Source organism: Meleagris gallopavo, chromosome 22 (genome assembly GCF_000146605.3).
Source record: "Meleagris gallopavo isolate NT-WF06-2002-E0010 breed Aviagen turkey brand Nicholas breeding stock chromosome 22, Turkey_5.1, whole genome shotgun sequence".
NCBI lineage: Eukaryota > Metazoa > Chordata > Aves > Galliformes > Phasianidae > Meleagris > Meleagris gallopavo.
In genome coordinates, this window is record NC_015032.2 from 6555183 (window position 1) to 6574351 (window position 19169).

The 19169-nt window shown below is 43.8% G+C and overlaps 1 protein-coding gene across 3 annotated transcripts in view; it reads right to left on the minus strand.

Moving 5' to 3' along the window:
- NKAIN4 (sodium/potassium transporting ATPase interacting 4) overlaps positions 1 to 19169 on the minus strand; it is a 47172-nt gene that overhangs the window by 11731 nt on the left and 16272 nt on the right. For all 3 annotated transcript variants that reach the window (XM_010722412.3, XM_010722409.3, XM_010722410.3), the window contains exons 2-4: positions 13571 to 13708; positions 12986 to 13066; positions 4875 to 5072 (exon numbers count right to left, since the gene is read on the minus strand). In XM_010722412.3, coding sequence (XP_010720714.1) covers positions 4875 to 5072; positions 12986 to 13066; positions 13571 to 13708 — 417 coding nt within the window. The remainder of the gene's footprint in view (positions 1 to 4874; positions 5073 to 12985; positions 13067 to 13570; positions 13709 to 19169) is intronic.

Sequence of the window (19169 nt, forward strand, 5' to 3'; positions counted from 1 at the left end):
CCTTAGAGTAGGAGCTTTGGGTTAATAACCATGCAAAATGCATCTCTGGATCCATCCACTATTACTGTATGGTATAACATACACACACCAACCTTATCTAAGTTTGCAATTTCTGATATCCATTTCAGGAAACTCCTAATTCTAGCTCCATTAGTGTGGGCAGTTTTGTTTTTATTTAGCTCCTGATTGTTTCAAAATGACTTGATTCATGTTTAATATTTTCCTGCATTAATCTGATAACCCATTCCTTCTTGACAAGAGTTTCATCAATAATAAATTGCTTATTCGATGTAATATTTTTTTTATTCAAAAAAGTCTTGCAGCTTGTCCGGAACAGGATAACTTCAGTGACAAATGAGAGAAGAAACAACAGGAACATGAATTGGATTTTCATTGGCTGACCTAAACTATAATTAAAAATATCACCTCAGGGATGTAGTGAACTCCTGGGACTCCCTGCATCTTGCCTCCTACGTGAATTGTGAATGAAAGATATTTAGGGGGAAGACTGCCATTCCTATTATCTGTTCTCTTTCACTGAAGGAGTCTACTAGAAAATGGAGTGAGCAGACTCCAAAAGATACCAGTGGTGCCCTTCTGATTTCATTCTTGAAGGAGACACTTCAAGCCCCCAGATATCACCAAGGTCAGCAGCAGTTAACACAGAAGAAAGCTGCAGAGGCCAAGAATTTAGATGTAACTTCATTCCTGCTCAAAACACAATCTTTGCTGCTGATTTCAGTAAGAAAGAGTTTGTTTTAAGCTCTACTGTCTCAGGGAATAGCAGTAATTCTTAGATCTTTACAAATTACATCGAGGAGGTGGAAGAGGAGGAAATAAGCCAATTGAACTTGTGAAATATTGAAGAGTCAGTGAGGTAGAAATGACACTAAGCTATTGCTCTAATTCCCCAAAGAATGTTTTTGGGCTTCAGCCTCTGCTGCAGTTTCTCCACGTGCTCTGCATGTTCAGTACCAGCTTCCTCCAGGCTGCACAAGTATCCGATTAAGCTTTTTATTAGGAACACATGTTGCAGACAGGTGTGTTCAGTCAGTCTGTCAGACAGGCTGGGAACGCACACGCTGTTGAACAAGAGAGGATGGATATGGGATGTTCTAAACATTCTTTGGGTAAGTCAGCAAAGCAAGAAAGGCAGAGATGACAAGTGTACCCGAAATTACAAAGAAAAGAAATTCATTCCTCAGTCATCTCAAGTAACTTTTTAATAGCAAATTGAATAATCCTCATGGAAAAGAAGCACTGAAAGTATTGGAGCCACAAACATTGAATTACAGGAAGAACTAAAGAAATAGACCATCTGGCTACAAGCGTACAAAGTACATGAAAAATGGGAAGACAAATTTTAGGAGGCGTTACCATTGCTTGTGTAAAATCTTAGCTTTAGACTTACATCTGTCCTAGTAAAAATTCTGGGCTCTTCAACTCTTCTCTCCAGAGAAAAGAGAAACCTGTGATTCCTTTTTTTCCCCCACCACAAAGAATACATTCAGAGTCCCCTTCTTCAGTACAGATGAATTCCATGTTTCACTTCTAATCAAAGCTAAGGAAGCACGTATGTTCTCAGTGCAAAAGTTTATATAGATATAGAGATTTCTGGCCAATTCACAAGCTGTAAAAAGGAAAAACTAGCCTGTGGAAAAAAAAAATAAAAAAAAACTATGACCAAATAGTCAAATGGAGCAAAATCCTTTGGTTCCCTGACCTCTTTACTTTTTGGATACAATCACAACCACTGAAAATCTAGCTTCTGCCAACAGCAAAGCATCTCCTGAGCCTTGCTTCTCACATAACATCTGCTGTCAAAGCTTGCATTGCTGCCTTCCTGGGAACCTTCCAACCTGTCAGTTGGAGTGAAAACAGCAGACAGGCAGGCAAAGGGAAGAGATTTCCAATTTCCATCCCATTCAACAGAGCCTTAGGAAAAGCCTAACCCTCCCACTCCCAGAACTACCATATGGATAGCCCAGAGCTACACCACATATTTCAAAATCAGAAATCACTCCTCTCCCTGCTGGCTAGCAAGATGGGGAGATGCAAGATAAATCCTTGCTAAGAATACGAAACAGATTTTTTGGTTGCTGTTGCATTTCTTGGTTGGGTTGGTAGGATTAGATTTATAGTGACATTTCTATACTAGTACTGATTTGAAGAAGTTTTGTTCTAACAAGTTTTTTTCTTCCAGTATCTTCTATGCTAAAGCATCAAACAAGATTTTCATGCTGGGCCATACAGTTATTCATATTGTGTGTTGACTGATATACCCAAGTTTGATCCATATTAAAGCAGTTGCTTTTGCCTTCAAGGAATACAGACAAGCTATAAACAAAAGTAGGGTGAGACCTTATGCACACTCTTCAAACGTATGCACAGGAGTGGGATAATACAGCCACAGCAGGAGTCAAGATGACAGCCATCACTGTGGTTACCATATGGCCTAGGGTTTGCTTTCTCTTTCCTTTGGCATGTAAGATCAACTTCAGCAAGATTAACTTAACCTTTTCCTGAGTACACAACACAGTACACTACAGTCCCTTAAAATTCTGAAAACAACTGGTATCTCCAGAAAACAAAAAACTCCTCAGCTAGATACTACATAATTACAGAACACTGACATTGCACTGCTGGATCATGAATCAAAAACAACAACAACAAAAAAATCAAATTCTAAAAACCCTTAAACAAATCAAAACCAATAGAAGAACACAACAATTTTGCCTGTCCCTCCCCCTTCTTATCTGACTATTCAGATCTCAAATGTGCAGGAGACAAGAAGGGAATTAGGTCATGTCACTGCACCCCCTGAGCCTTCAGTCCCTAGTCATGTTTTTGTAGTATTGATCCAGCCCCTCTGCCCGCCTGCTGTACAGTACCTGCCAGGCACTCTGAGAACAACAGCCTGTAATAAAATCTGCCTTAAAATGAGATAAAGGGAACAGAAAAAATACTGGCAGGGATCAAAGAGCTTGACCCTTCGAGGCTAAAATGGGAGAGAACTGGCTGTTTTCAGGCAAGGTCTGAGTGAGAATATGAAAAAGCTTTCTTTCTGCCTTACCTCAGCAAAGCAGGGAGTAGTTGTTCTATTCTCCCCAGTACATGACAAAACTATGTGAGTATTTCAGAGCTGGCAGGAGCTACAGGCCTGGGGCTTCAATATTCTACTTTTATTACAGGACAAGTAGAAATTTACCTCACTCTGCACAGCTCAGCCCACGTGGCTTTCTTGCATATGAGTACTGTATTCTCATTTCCAGAGTTTAGGATGCAAAAGCCTACTGCAACTGAAGTCCCAGAGAAAAAGACAGAGAAAATATTTACCCACGTTTTATTTTGTCTTACAGTTCCCTCTTCTGTTTCTCTATCCACCCCTTGTGGTGTCCTGTGATGCAGGCGAAGGAGAAAACACTCCCAGGGACACAAACTCATACACATCTGTGTGACCACATAGATTAGGGCCATCTGCTCAAGTTAGTTTGATGACATAAAGCGAAGGTCTTTCTCATCCAACCTGGGACCATTTGTTGGCCAAGCTTCTACCTGGGGCACAGGTACTTGTGTCAGTTAGCTGTGTAGGAAGGATGCTAACAGTGACACTTTGAGTCCACTTCTGGGAAGTTCTGATTTCACCAAACTCAGGAACAGCACCAGATTATCAGCATCAGTCCTGTTCCAGCTAACAGCTCTTAAAAAAAAAAAAAAACAAAACAGCTTCTAATCCTTTAGAAACCTAGGTTCTCCATGCAGACGCATTGATGCAACTCACAGATCTTTTGATTTGGATCATCCTCCCTGAAGGAAAACTCACAGAATATTAACGGCCGGCATAGAAGCCAGGGAGCCCATCCAACTCAGGAAACAGGAACTTCTCTCTCTGCCTGGTTTGTGTGACATAGCCAGAACAGAGTCCGAGTCTCGCCCGCGCCCTGCAGTTCACCGGGTCACATGGATTATCCCAGCTAATAGGAAATACAGAATGAAGACAGTGGAAATTTCTACCAAAAATGTGCAGAGAAGTACTTGGAACTCCAGAAGTTTGGAGTTTCTCTGAATTTGCAGCCCTTTGTCATTTCATCAAGGCAAGTTACTCCTTTTTAAGCCAAAACTGAAATGCACGTATTTCATCTGTCCATGTCAGTTTGTACTGAAAGCCACAAAGTAACAAACCAAAGCAGATTAGAAAGTTGTGGGTTGCTAACACCACTGCAGCTACAAAAAGCAAGAGCACCCATGAAATTAGGCAGACAGCAGAACTTCTCCTTCAGCTAATTTTACAGACAAATGAGAAGCAATTAATTAACAGTGAACATTAAGGACACTGAATTACTTCAGAGTATTTAAAGACTGTGGAAAACTCAGATGAGGAAAGAGTCAATAGAAATATTTAACGCACATCTTAAGTGTCAGCAGAAATAAAACATGCTGCTTTCTGTGGCTCCTTAAAGTCTATTTCACTTTCTGGCAGTGAGGATTTTCTCCCTGTTGCTTCTTTACAATAAACACACATTTTTGCTCCCCCACCCATCATTAAGTCACACAGAACAGAAGAAATCCTTCTTCAGAAGAGTCTCTGTCCATATTAAAACACAAATTTCCCCACTCCAGCAGGAATACAGAATGATTTGTTATTGGACGGTTGTGCGTGATGCATAACTCTGTTAGATTTCTGCTATTGGTTTCCAAATCTTTATAGCAATATTATTCACAAGAGAGAAGAACATTTACAGAAGCTTTTGCAATCAGATGATGTAAAAAAAAAAAAAAAATCAGTGGAAAGTATACACCACTCATGCACCTGGAAACAAACCAGCATCTCCTCAATAACCACCGCCCTGTGGCACTCTCAGCACTGAACTCACCGCAATCAGGATCTGGAAGGAGCTGTGCATGACCTCAATGTACCGATACTCCAGGGCACAGCCTATCACAGAGATATAGGAGTGGCTGTCCAGTCCTGCGATGCCAGACATTGAAGCCTCCTTCCTTACACAGCCAGGACCGTTTTCACTCCACCACGACTGGTGCCGGGAGATGTTAAACGTCAAGAGCTCACTGTCCTGAAAAGTTGCAAAGATATCTCCATTTACTCTGAGAGTATCTGACATGCTGTATTAAAATCAATGGAAACTTCAAGTTTTTGACATCCCCGCTCTCAAGAAATGCTATCACAGATCAAAATACATCGGCCTTATATTCATTATTAAAAGCATCCTGTTAAAAACAAAAAACAAAAAACCATGTGCTATGGGTATGCTCTTCTGAGCACTGGAAGCAACTCAGAGAAGGAAATTAACTTCATACCACCAGAGTGATTTTCAAAACCCAACAGATCTTCCTGTGCTCCTAGGTTTTAATCCATCCAGCAAGTTCCCCTACCGTTTCAAACTGTCCAATTTCCTTCCACACTCTTAACATACGGCGTATCTGCCTCTCCAGTTGACCTTATGCACTGCCAGCCTCAGGTCAAATTACCCAGCTGAGCTGACCTCACAGTGATGATTGCAGCTTCTTACAAACACTTTTCCAGGAATTCCTTACCAACTCTACTTCAGCAGGCTTTTTTGTTTTGCTCTTATCTTTGCTAATTTGATAACCAATGCGATCGTGAGTAGTGCAGGAGCTGTAAGTGCAAGCAGCTGCTCATTTAAAAGCGACAACACACTTGAGAAAATAATGATACCGATTGTTATGCCCAAGAGTTCTTTGGGATTTTGAGCTTATAGGACGCAGCAAAGTCCTCTTCCAGATGGAAAAACACAAACTGAGAACTAGAAGAAAGGCACAGGAAAGATCAAGCACATCACTGCAGAGATGAGCACAAAGTACCTGGGTGCCCAGCATCAGTTCAGTGAAGGATCAACAATGCCTTTTGGCCACAGTACAGAACAAGGAACTGGAAGTTTTATTCTGAAGGATAGATTGCAACACAGGTCAGGCAGAGAATCCACGCATCTCTACTGGGTAGAAATAAATATTGGATATATTCCCCTAAGGTGAAATGTTCAACACCTACCCACATACTACCTAGCATTTTCATACTAGAGTCCTACATGCTGCCTGCAGGAAAGAGGTAGCTCCCAAAACCGCAGCAATCCAAGCCTGGAATATTCACACTTCCTAACATGAGAAACCTAGTGGAGCAGCTCCACAGCCTTGGTTCCCCATAGGGTCCAGGGGGAACAACAGACAGAGCAGCTCATTCACACCCTTGTCTGAATCACACTCAGGAGGGACGGCTCATCTCCACTGCCAATAGAGGGAGCTCAGCCAGGTAGGCCTGCAGATACGTTTTCTCGTGTCTGCATTCATAGCCAGGGGCAAACCAGAGTTATAATTGCAGAAAATCAGAGTGGCAGCCAGACTTGTGAATAGAAGCCAACCGCCCCACTACACACATCGTGTAGAAACCCTCCACTGCAACACAGACACTCAAAAACAGTTTGCAGAGCTGTTATTAAAATATGCTGCAGGAAGCACATGTTAAGAAATGTGGACAATTAAGTGAAAAGACAGCTGCCAAGTTCCTGACATAATCACTACAACAGATGGGATGTGTTTTACAGTAGATGGAGGAGGGCACGGAGATGAAGTATGGCACCAGTGCAAAAGCAGTCTGAATAGCAAAGGAAAGACAATAGAGAAGATTTAACAGTTGGGAATGTAAAGAGAGCCGTCTGCATTTTAAAGGCTGAGAGGAATAATGAGATTGGCAGCTCCAGGATAACACACACACAGTGCAAGGTGCTGTGCTATCTACATTTCAAGAGACAATTTCCTCTTATATCTTCTCACAGTTTTGGCAGAAACGTCTTCAGCCTTCTCCCTCAGCTGGGCATTGCTCTTCAGTGCTCCACAGAGATCCCATCTATCAACTAAATCACAGCTTTTCTGCAAAGCTTGCTCTCTCTCCCAGCTTTGCATGTTCTGAGATACATGGATTTTCCCACCGATCAGCCCATCCCATGCTATTCTCTACACCTTTCAGAAGAATTCTTGAGTGTTTGGAAAAAATAAGGAACATGCTTTTCTTCTTGATTCTTCATATCATCAGTGCTTATAGTTTTTTTTTGTTTGTTTTCTTCCTGGCTTAACTCTGTTGCAGAAGCAAAGAGCTTGTTTGTGAATTGAGCATGAAAAAGCAGAACAAGTGCTAGGCTGCAGACACACAGGTGGAAGAACAGTAAGTCCTAAAAGCCTAAAAAGCAAGCAGTCACTGTTTTTCACTTACAGTTACACTTCAGCTCTGTCCAAAACTTATCATACTCCACTTAAGAGCAGATTGGAAAAAAAGAGCACATTTGAATTCTGAAAGTACAACTTGCATGCATGAGCCATCCTTCTCACAAATATAACACAAATACTGATTGCACATCAGAGTTGTGCATGCCCTCAGGTTCGCAGTGCAGACACCTTTCTGAACATGCATCTGTCTGCAGCACTGCAGGGCACAAGGGCAGTGCAAATGAAAGGAGCTCAACAAGCAAAGCAGTGCTGTTCTTTGCTTGTGTCCCTGGACGGATCTCCTTGGAGGATACCTGCATGAATGAGGCATAATAAAAGAGCATTTAAGGAAATCAGTTAATTGACCTTCTGTTGTTCGGTGCTTGCTGGGAGATGAGGAAAACAACCCTAGGATGTCTCCTGTGGATTGCCAGCTTCATTTGCGAGGAGATGGTTGAAGAGAAATGAAACTATCAAATAAGTTACACTAAAACCATGAGAAAAAGATCAATCACAAGAAAATTTAGGAAACAGCTGTTTCCCCAAACCTGTCTGTAAAGCATCTGAAGTCTAAACATACTGAAATATTCTTAAAAACAGCATGCAGCTTGAAAGATACTAATGAGTCCCAGAAGGGAGCAAGCCCTGCTGTAGGGAGAGAGCAAGCCGTGTAACCACACTCCCCCTGGTTCCTCGACAGGATGCTATTTGAAGGGCTATCGCTTCCTCTTTAACCTTCAGCCTCCAGAGAAACACAAGCAAAGAGCGATACCAGCTCCTTCCCAGGAGTGTGTTGAAGGCCAGCCAAAAATCACATTTCTCTCTCAACTGCTGTAGCACCTGGTTGCTATCCATTTGCCATCGGTGTGAGAAGGAAGACGACAGCACTAAAACTGTCGTGCCTGCCTTTTAGCAAGTCTGTTTTCTGCTCCCAGCTTCACCCCACTGTTTCCCGTGGGGAAACTCACACCTAGCTCTGACACTCAGGGAAGACAGCTGTGTTTTGTAAGCTTACTTCTCAAATGTTCTTTTTCTGAAAGCTTTTTTAAAAAGCAATTTTTAAAGGACTAATAAGAGATGGCTTTACATCTAGTTAACAGCCTTCCGAATTCCCTCCCCACTATTTTCTTAATTACCAGACAAGGTAGCATTAAAATGGCTCAGGAAACAAGGTGAACCCATATGAGAGCTCCCAGAATTTGACAGCAGAATCGTTTTACATCTTTTAAGTTGGAAGTATTTTTTATCAGATGGGGAAAAGTAATGTTTACCTACAGAAGATCACGTGTACTGAATAGCCTAATCACCCTGAGACAACAGAAGTGCTTCCATTGGTTCTCAGCAGGCTTGGTGACGATGGCACAGCACCTGGAGGGCAAAGCTCAGGCTTCCAGTTTCTAAACTGAGGTGGAGTTGAGGGGCAATTGTAGCTATGCATACATTTATCCATCCTCCTCTCAGGATTTATTCAGGTACAAAGTCATCCCAGAGATGCCATCCAGATTCTCTGGAATGAAAATACCTTCCTCCTGCCCGCCCTCCCCTTTGCCCCATCATCTGGCTCATAAGGGTTTCCTTTTTCTTCTTGTTTCAAGAGCAATTTAGACCACCATGTTTCTGAATTCAGATAAAAACATTATGTAGACTTGAGAGAATATAAAGGAGGGAAGGGGAAGAAAAAAACAAAACAAAAAAAACCTCTTTACAAAATGAATAATTCCAGGGGAAGAGACAAAGGGATCAGTTGAAACACACAATAGCAATTCCTCAAGCCTCTCTGAGCACTTCTGAAGTTCGTGATGAAGAGTCAATCAGCACTGTAGCTGGACAGACCAATGCTCATATGTCTTACCAGCATGACTTTAATTATTAATTCGAAGAGACAACTCATACCAGGGTATTGCAGCAGAATGTGCTTTGCAGCAAGTAGGCAGTGTAGCATGTTATTTCAGACACAGCCTACATATTAAGAAGATAGCTTCCAATGGCTAGGTAGATAAAAAAAAAAAGAGAGAGATTAAAAGGAACAAACCAGAGGAAGAGGAACAGCAGTCTGAAGGGAGGGCTATCCGGGAGTCCCACCGAGCACAGTGATACAGGGCAGCATTACTGAACTTCTAGAGACAAAATTTCCCCCACACGCTACAAGTGTGCTCAGAACTCTGAGCAGAAGCAGAGCTGCCAAGAGCCTCTCAGAGGTGGATCACCATCTCAGTGCTGGTGCTGAGAAGCAGCTTTTCAAATCCAGATTGCTGCATCTCCTGCCTGCTCGCTGGCAAGGCACTTCCAGTAAAGCAGACATGTGCTGATACGCTTAGAGGCCTTCCCAGCAACAAAGGAAGTGTTTTCTTAGACACCTGTGCAGACTCATTTGTGTCTGTCCACCTAATGATGTTTTCCTGTGCCATACTTTACACTCCTTTATTGCTACTGTGAAAAGATGGCAAGATAAAAAATAACAGGATAGAAAAATAGAATTCAGGCCAGTTTAGCTCTTCCAGGAAATAGAAAGTAGATTCACAGAGCAGGAATGAACATTTTCATTTTAGATTAAAAAAAACAAAACAAAACAAAAAAACCCAAACCTTAAAGGTAGTTATAACTAACGGTTAGGGGGTAGCAACAATCAGCAAGTTACTATAACTGAGCAGAGGCAGCTGCAACAGCCATCTTCAGGGCTTCTGTGGCCAGCAGAGAGCAAGCTGGAGGAACCTGGAGGATAAAGCACTCTGGGAAATGTTGGGAAATAAGGGAGTAAATAAATAGAGGGTGGGAAGTAACAGACAACTCGAAGGAGGAAAGGCGCAGGGCAGGAACAATTGGTTGAGAAAGGAAGGTGAACAGCAATCCCCTGAAGTGCTTTTCAGCAGCCACCCACCTACCAGCCCATATACTATGGGTAACACTGCTTTATAACTGAGTCTCTCAACCCTTACTCTGACTCTGTGGGCTGAAATAGACTTCATCTCACAGAACTCACAGCTGTGGTGACCTTGGTTTCTGTTTATTCATTCAGCCAGGCACCCACGCAAGCTGTGGTACCCACCACAGCCCTGTCTCACATGGCATAACCCTGTCTGCAGCCTGTACTCCCTCAGCACAATGATTGTGGGTTTAGTCATGAAAGCAAACAATTTTCTTGCTATGAGTGCATATGACCATCTGTAACACTATAGTGCAATGGAAAATACAGCAATAATAGTGGGGTGGAAAAGTCCCAGGATGCAGCATGCAAGAATAAGCCCAAGTGCAGCAACCACTGGCACAGAAACAAAGGAAAAACTGCTTGAAAGGCCTCAGATATACCACATTTTTTAGCAAGATATCCTCACCTCCACTGCCAACCCTTAAATGAGGTCTAAGGAGGAGTGGATACTGGCTCCACCCCTTCCAGTCATTCAAATGCACTGCGTGCAACTGAACTCCCCTGGGTTAGCCCTGCCTTCCCACCAGGTGCTCCATCACTGCTTCAAGCCGTGACTTAGCATTTCCACTTCACCATCATAGCTATTTCCTCAGTTCTCCAGGCACATCCTAAACCTGTTACAGAAGAACCACTTGAGTCCTCTCTCCCCTTTGTCAGCCCATCTGAGTTATCACCTGTTTCAGTTGCGCTGGGCTGCCATTACCAGCCACCAAGTTAACAAACCCCACCCTTTCTATCTCACTGCCCTTCCTGCATTCTGTCATTATAAACTAGCCAGCTGCTGATAGATCTCCCTGGCTACCCTTGTCAGGAAAGCAGAGGGGCCAGGCAGGAAGGCTTCCCTCCCACAGGCTCCTCAGGAATCAGAGGAAACAGCACCTGAAGACCTTGCTCAGTTATCAGCTCCTTAAAACCTTGTACACAGACCAAGCAATTGTGAAATGCCCGTCTGAAATACTCTCTGACATACCTGTGCTTAGTTTAGTAGTTAACAAGTTACTCTTTACCCGACTGGAGGCCTTCTTCTAATACTTAGAATCTACCTGCTTACTGCAGGATGACTTACAAAGAAAAGGAAAGAAGACATCATGAGTATTTCTGACAAGAAAATGAAACAACTTTTAAAATGAAACAACTCAGGAGGAATAGAGAAAAGGCTGTAAAGCATTTTACCACAAACAGCATTTAGCTTTGCTTTTATTTTCCCCAACGTTGGCACTAAGCCAGCAACGTGAAGCTTTTATTGCAGCCACAGAGAGAAGCCCACTCCATCAGTAACAACAGATACAGTAGCCCAGATCTATCAGAAGTTCCCAGTCATGATGATCATCCCACAGGCCACATAAAGGTTCACTCTCTGCAGTGGAAAAAACAGAGTTTTTTTCATGCTGTCTGAATTGCAGAACAGCAGCCTCACCTCACCTGGTGTAGGGCAGGTTGGGATTAGTAAACACAAACAATCAGCTGGCTGGAAGCAAACACTGCTGTCAGGAAAGCTCCCAGAGCAGTTTTTCTAAGCCAGTGTTTTCTCTCTTAAGGGAGCTTTAAAGCAGTTAGATAAGTTTTTTTTTTTTTTAATTGGCCACAGCCAAGATGAAGATCATCTCAGGCTGAGCTTCCAGCTCATGAGTAATCACTGTTTTGGGCAAGAGCTCTCTCAAGTTTCTATGGATAATTGTGAGGGGAAATGGAGATTAACGGAGGAATTAAGAAGTTACATGTTCTTATCTGCAAAGGATTTATGCTGTCACTCACAACTTACTGTAGGTCTGTTAAAAAAATAGAAATGAAATGCTGTTCCAATTATGACTGCAACTTAGATACATGACCTGGGAATTCAGGCCAGATGTAGAGTGCTCTGAAGTGAACCCATAGCCCATAATCACCCTTAGTCCGCTAAGCTGCAGCAACACTTTGCATTCATTGCTCACAGCCCAGGCTTAGCTTAGGGCTCGCCTCCCATTTTTATTATTTCTGACTCACCCCTCGTTAAGCAGAAGCAACACTGAGCTCATTTCATCTTTAAAGAGCTACTTTTGAAGAGAGAGTAACTCGCAACTCCCCTGGACAGAGGCCACTGTAACTAAGAAGGAAGAATTAAGACAGAGAAGCCACACCACTGAGGCAGTATTCAGAGATGCACCATCCTTCCCTGTGCCTTTATTTGTTCCCAGAAGGTGTAACACCAGATCCCTTGCCCAGTGCATCCACCACAGCTACCCATCCCTGCTGTTGAGGGACATCAGGTCTTCAGCAGGAGGTAAAAGATATCAAGAGATACCAGAGAAGTTCCAGCAAAGTTCTCAGCTCAAGCGAGCCCAGACTGAGCCCCCCCAGACCTCTCCTCAAGAAAGTGAGGGCTCTCACTGCTCCCCAGTGTCTTCCTCTCCCCATCACACACCTTCCTTCCCAGGTGCTATCAGATCACAAGGGGATCAGCTATAATCCAGTTAGCTCACAGCCTTCCTCAGCCACCTCTACATCACAGCTGGGAATTAGTCCTCAAATGCCATCTCTTCTCAGGATAGCTCTGCTGACAGGCTTGCCCTTACCTCTAAAAAGCAGAGACACTTTATCCCATATGCCAACAGGGCTTATTCCAGCTGCTACTTGCACTAACCAGCAAAGGGCTCCCGGTGAACTTTTAACCCCTCATTCTTGCCATACAATAAGCATTAATCCTCCACCACAAGTAAAGCAACCCTCTCAGTATTAGGGAAAGCAAGGTTAGTTCCCAGGTAGTCCCCTCCCCCTTATCTCTCTACTAAGCTCTGTTCTCTTTGCAGCAAAGCCTGGGCTTGCACTCACAGAGCTCACACTCACCTTTGAGAGCCCTCCTACTTCTAAGTAAAAACAGATGATGAAAATATTCCAGGTGACCCAAACTGCAGTCCAGATGGCATACTAAAAAAGAACAGGAGAGAGAGAGAGAAGCAATAAACATGAGGAAGTCACCGGAATCAGCTTTTATATATTTATATATATATATACATATATATATTCCAGCTGGGGGCAGTTAAATGCACTGAGTCAGCACCATCATCTTTTTCTCTTCCTCTGTTTCTCATATGCAAAAGGTCCTCTACCTAATTAGAGGCACAGGTGCAGAGCGTTGGAGGAGGTGGAAGAGCTCCTGCCACGTTTGTCCAACATCTATTTCTCCCTCTTTGTTTCATGTTGTCTTTGTATTATGTGTACAAGTAATAATCATCTGAAATCTTCCAAGTTTGGAGCAGGTACAGCAGAAACGCGGAACACTGAACAAAGTGTTCTTTAGCACAGCCAGGCACCTCCTGCTAAAACTGTTTGCAGTGCTCATGCCTGATTTCCCAAGGGCTTTACGTGGTTCCTCATCACTTGCTGTGTCCCACCAGAGGAAAGGCTCAGAACAAAGCAGATATTACTTACCACCACTATGTAGCGAGGTCTGTACTGAATGGTGCCAAACAGGCCAAGGATAACAATGATGATGTGGAGGAAGTTGGCGAGGATGGGGGCCCACTGGTATCCCAGGAAATCGAACACTTGCCTCTCTAATGCAGCAAGCTGGAAGGGAGAAGAAAAAAGAGAGTTACAGCTTCAGGACTCACAATGTTCATTCTCAAGGTTTTTCCATGCTCCCTGAGCAAATCACTGCAGCAGCTGAAGTCGTTATTCCCATCCCAAAGCAATTTACTGCCTATGAACCAAGTCAGTAGCACAGAACATGTATCTACATCCCCCTTCTTCTTCACACCCCTCCCTTTCCCTCTTGTGGCTGAGCTAATGTGGACCATGAGCTCCAGTTCCTAAGTGGGGGCATGTCCTCTATTCTGTGCACTTTGCAGGGAAGGCAGCCCTGGCAGTGAGACAGTAACACCTTAAATGGCTGCAACAGGACTTTCAAGAACTCATTTATCAGAGCTTTCAGCATCACTCCATCATTCCTGACACCTCTCAGATTTCTGCTCTGCAGCACACATCCATCAAGGTGAGAGGGAGGAGAAAATTCTCTCCTCTGCCTTCCCCCAGCAGAAAATCCTGCCATCCAGCAATGAAATTCTGCAAACAAATTGGCTTTCCAGGAGGACACACTGTGTTCCTTTCCAGTGCTAATAACCTGGTTCAAGGCTAGTACTATGTTCTATGTTCCATTAGCACTGAGGCGCTGGGGTTGATTTTCAAGCTTATTTGCATTGGGATGTGCTTTTCATCTGTAACATACTGTTTGTGTATCAGGCAAGCAACCACTCATCTGGTTCTGAACCACTGTGTTATGCATGCAGCTGTAAGAGCAAAACCAGCATCCAGTTGCATGCTAGCCTTAATTTCCCCACCACCTTTAAATGTTACGTCTACAGGTGAAACAGCGAGTGGAGGGGGCAAAAGGGTTCCTGAGACTTTTTCCAGCAGATTTCAAAGAGCACCTTTTCTTGCAAGATTTCCAAGTGTTTAATTATCAGAGTAGCATGTTGCAATTACATTATGACTTTTCATGTTTATTTTCACCTAAATAAATCATTACAATTTACCACTGATAGTCAATTTAACTACTAATTAGGCATTAAGAGCTGGATGATCCTTGTCTGCTATATGTAATCAGCTATGAAATGTGACATCTTTTCCTGGTTTGGCTTTAAAATGGCAACCAGCCAGGAGCCGAACACTTGGACTTCTGTAAAGACTTCCGGACATGAGTGGTTGCAGGTCCCCATCCCACTGCATGATGAAGGAAACCACATCTATCAGATGGGCATCTCCTTCTCAAATCGGCAGGGAAATCACTGTCACATCCCTTTTGGGCTAGAAAGATATCGCAATTCTCAACATTCTCTTGGAAGTTCAAAAAAATCTTTGTTTCAAAGAAATCCATATTGGCCCTGGGTAAAGGAGATCAATCAGTAAGCAGCTTTCCTCATTGGCATTTCTTCACTAGCAAAGGGGTAAGGAGAGACCAGGAGGGAACAGTGACAATCTCAAAATCAGTCTCATCTGCAAATGAATTAGCTTTCCCTTTGAAGCAGTTCTGATCAATTTGAAGTAGCAGGAAGATGCCTTGAGATGTGCATCATGGCTGTGTGCAGCCTCTGGGCCAGCACAGGGCAAGGACAGCTCGTGTCACTGCTGTGCCTGGTCTCCCCGAGGAGGGAGATTTTCTGTATCTCATCAGAAACAGCAGTAAGAGGTTAAAAGCTTAATCTTTTAGGAGGGGATTAGGGCACATACCTTAATGATATTTGGAAATTTTGAATCCTGACTGGCTGGCAGTGGGTCACTTGACTGTGACCACTTCATCCAATCAGGCATTTAATTGGCTTTGTGTGTCCCATTAGTGTGAGAGCATGTGTTGCACAGAGGTGGCATGGCTGCTTGTCACTGAGCCAAGGGACTTTGTGTTCTGCACAGATAATGCCCTGCCTTCAGGCCCCCAAAGGGGATAAAGATGGATTCTGTATACATTAGCACTCAAGAATCAGGGCATCCGTGTCTAGAAACATGTTTTCTTCTCACAAATGAATTTTTCCCCATTAGGCTTTGTAAAAGGGGAAAACTTGCCCTTTGGCATCTTGATGTTTCCTGGCTTGTTTTGATCTCGGAGACCATTGGGTTTTGAACAGAGTGGTACCCAACCATCTTGAAGATGGTGATTCCCACCACTACAGAGTGAGAAGAGTTCTTTCAGGAATTGCAAGCTAAACCACCTTTGAATAACTCATGGAGAGGCCACTTGCCCTTGGTCATCCTACACTTTTCCCAACGATCTTGGACATTAGCTTCAGATCATATTTTCTTCCTACAATTGCCCTGATCTCCAAGTTGTTTCTGTCCTGATTTATGTTCCTTTGCTCCTTTTCCTGCATTTTAGAATGTTTTTGTGTCCCTGAGAGCTGCAGACATGATTCAGCTGTGCCTGCCTGCAGTTCAGCTAAGGGGAGCAGGAGCAGTCGGTATGATTCTAGATGATGTGAGTACTCAGACAAGGTGTCTCCTCATTTATATGAACAGAAGCAATGTTATGTAGGATGGGCATTGATGGCAAACTCAAATGTTGCTGATGAAACTCTAGCACTGTATTATGGACATGCAGGTGGTTAGGCTGTGCTGCAATCCAGCTGCTAGAAATGCAAAGTTACACTGAGCTGGTTCCTATCCCCGTAGGAATCCAGGATAATTAAGAAAACATTTGTTATAAATGAATAGATAAACAACCGTTTCACTCATTACACTCCAGTTCTGTGTGCAAAGCATACCCATTAAATGCCACTGAGATTTGCAGGTACACAGGGCTGATGTTTCACTAAGCTGGCCTGGATCTGGGCTCGGTAACAGCACAGCAGAGGTAAGGAATGCATTTGGAACCTTCCTGCCTGGTGCTTGCAGTTTGGCAGCAATGGCAGGGCCAGCTCTGCCCCTGCCCACGTATGCCAACAGACCTGCACTCTCACACTGAGCCTCTTTGCAGTCCGTCTTGGTGAGTGAGGGAAATGCCATATCTTTGCTGTAGCATTCTTTACAATGGATGATTCATGCTATTCTATTGAGAAACCCTATTATAGTCGAGAGATATTGGTTGTAAAGAGAAATTTCACAGATTGTGGCACAGGTTTCTACCCATTCAAAAATGACAGGACCTTTCCATCAGGGAGAATAATTTTTTCTTCTTTATGACTATTCTTATTAAAAATAGTGTTTCTTCTGCTCTTTCTGCTTCTCTAGACCATAGAACACTTTTACCCTTCACTCCTTAAGTTAAATGATTTGTTGCTGTACTAAAATCTGAATGGTTGTGGCAGGCTTCCTTCTGAAATAAACCCCATTTCTGCTGATTCGAGTGAAACTGGAACAGCAAATGAGCATCAGAAGCGCTCGTTAGCCAGGCAAACAAAATGAGCTAAAGCTCTCTGCTGGGCTGCTCTTCACTGTTACAGCTGGGAAAGAGAAGAATGGAGAGAAGTTTATAGCTCACACACTGCAAAAGGCTCTGTGAACCAGCTAGAAGGGATGTGCTCATGGTCTTCTCAAAATGTGGCACAGCTTCTCAGTGAACCCCCCCTGGTTTGGGATGGGTCTGGCAGGGCAGTGTCACCGGTGGATGCTGATGCCAGCAGGAAACTCTGAGCTATTCAGTATGGGCTGGAGGTGGCTTGTTTAAATTCTCATGATCTTTTGGATCTCAATAATCAAATCTTCATCTTCTGTTACTCCTGTCACATTGGCTAGCTGGGGAGCCCAGCCAGATCCCCCTGTGCCTGCACACTGCTGAGGGGGAAGGATGCAGACAAACAACTCACAGCTACCTGTGCCCAGCTGATCTCCATGTGTGCACCTACAGCCTCGGACACGGGCAAAATGTGTGACATAAGCCCTGTATTTACTTTCCCACCTGCCTGAACTGCAAGAGCCCCCAAGTTGCTCCCGTGGGTCCCACCATACCCTGCTACATTCAGGCTGTCTGGCTCAGTCCCCATCTGTTGACTCAGCTTTTGACTTCCTGCCAACTAGCTTTGCTTTTTAAGGAGATGCTCGTTGTTTGTCTGCTGTGCAAACACTATCAGGGCGGCCAAGACTTTCACTGAAAAAGGTCATGGGCCTTTTCCTGAGGAAAAAATGTCATTGATTTCCTGCGGTATTTTGGTTGATGGCTTGAGTTCAGGGCAAAGTCACAGCACTACTATCCCTGTGAGACATCATATACAGATGAATGTTTGAGTGCAGCTAGCTGAAACAGCAGGAAGAAATTAAGAAAGCCTCAGATGTCTCATTTTAAAATCTATCTATTTAGGTTTTGAACACAAGTTTCTTTTTTTTTTTTTTTTTTGGATTCTCCCAAAACAGCTTAAGTTTGGCTACATACTTGTCTGGCTTCATGGGTAGAAAAATTATTGAGTTAAACGGTAAGCTTGCTTTTACCACAGTGACTGCATTTCTAAATAAATATTAATGGTCTTAATAGCTGTTTAATTAAGTTTGTCTGAAAAAGAGCAATTCACTGTGCTGCTGCTTCACATCCCCCTAACTGATGGGCTTGTTTGCTGGTTGCCGTGTCCTTGCCTCTTCTAAAGTCAGCATCTCACGTGCTAATGCACGCTGCATTCATGAAACCTCATTTTTCTTCAGTAAGTGTTGTCAAGGAAACCTTCCTTGGGGCCTTGTGATCCACAGCTCCCTTCCCAGCATCCCCTTCCTGAATCACAGAGGTCAAGAGACTAATTGCACAGGAGGTCTCTGGTTGTCACTTTGTCTCTCAGATGCGTTTGGTCCTTCTGGCCACTGGATACAATAAGCCCCATTCTCAGCTCAGCTTGGTGTGTTCCTTCCCCAAGAGCTGTTTAAACCCTTCTATTCACACAGACCTCAGGGAGGCCTCCACTAGCAGACCTTATACCCTTGAATCATCTGTGTTCCAGGAACAAACTGGTCACTCCTAGGGCTGGGGACGCAAACGCTTCCAAAGACAAGGCTGCTGGAGGAGCTCGCACTGCAGGTGGATGCCCAAGCAGCTCTCAGACTGCTCCATGCCATAGCTGAGGATCAGGTCCTGCACAGAGCCTGGGCAGGCTTAGCCCCTCAGCATGGGTCAGCACAACCTCCTGTCAGCATCCTGCTGCTGCACAGTGCAGATTTGCATCCTCACCTCCCATGCCCTGGCACATAACTGCTCTGGATTCTCCCATTCTGCGAGCTGGCACCAATGTTCTCAGGAGTGTCACTGTTCTGACCTTGATTGCTGTGCTTTCTGTCTCTGATGCCTTTCACAAACATCCTGGCTGCAAAGATACGTAATTATTCAGTCCCACATGCCTGAATGCTGCTTAGCATTCCAGGAAGGGCACAATCCTCAATAAACACAAGGGATGAGACTGGCACTGAGGTATTCTTGGCTTGTGCTTAGAATCCAGCTTTGGAATGACTGGGGCTTCCTATTACCCCACAGTTCATGGTGCCCTACGAAAGGGCACATCCCAGGTGCAGCACAGCACAGGGTTGTGAATAGGGCAGCTGGGGGTACAGGTGAATGGCTCTTGCA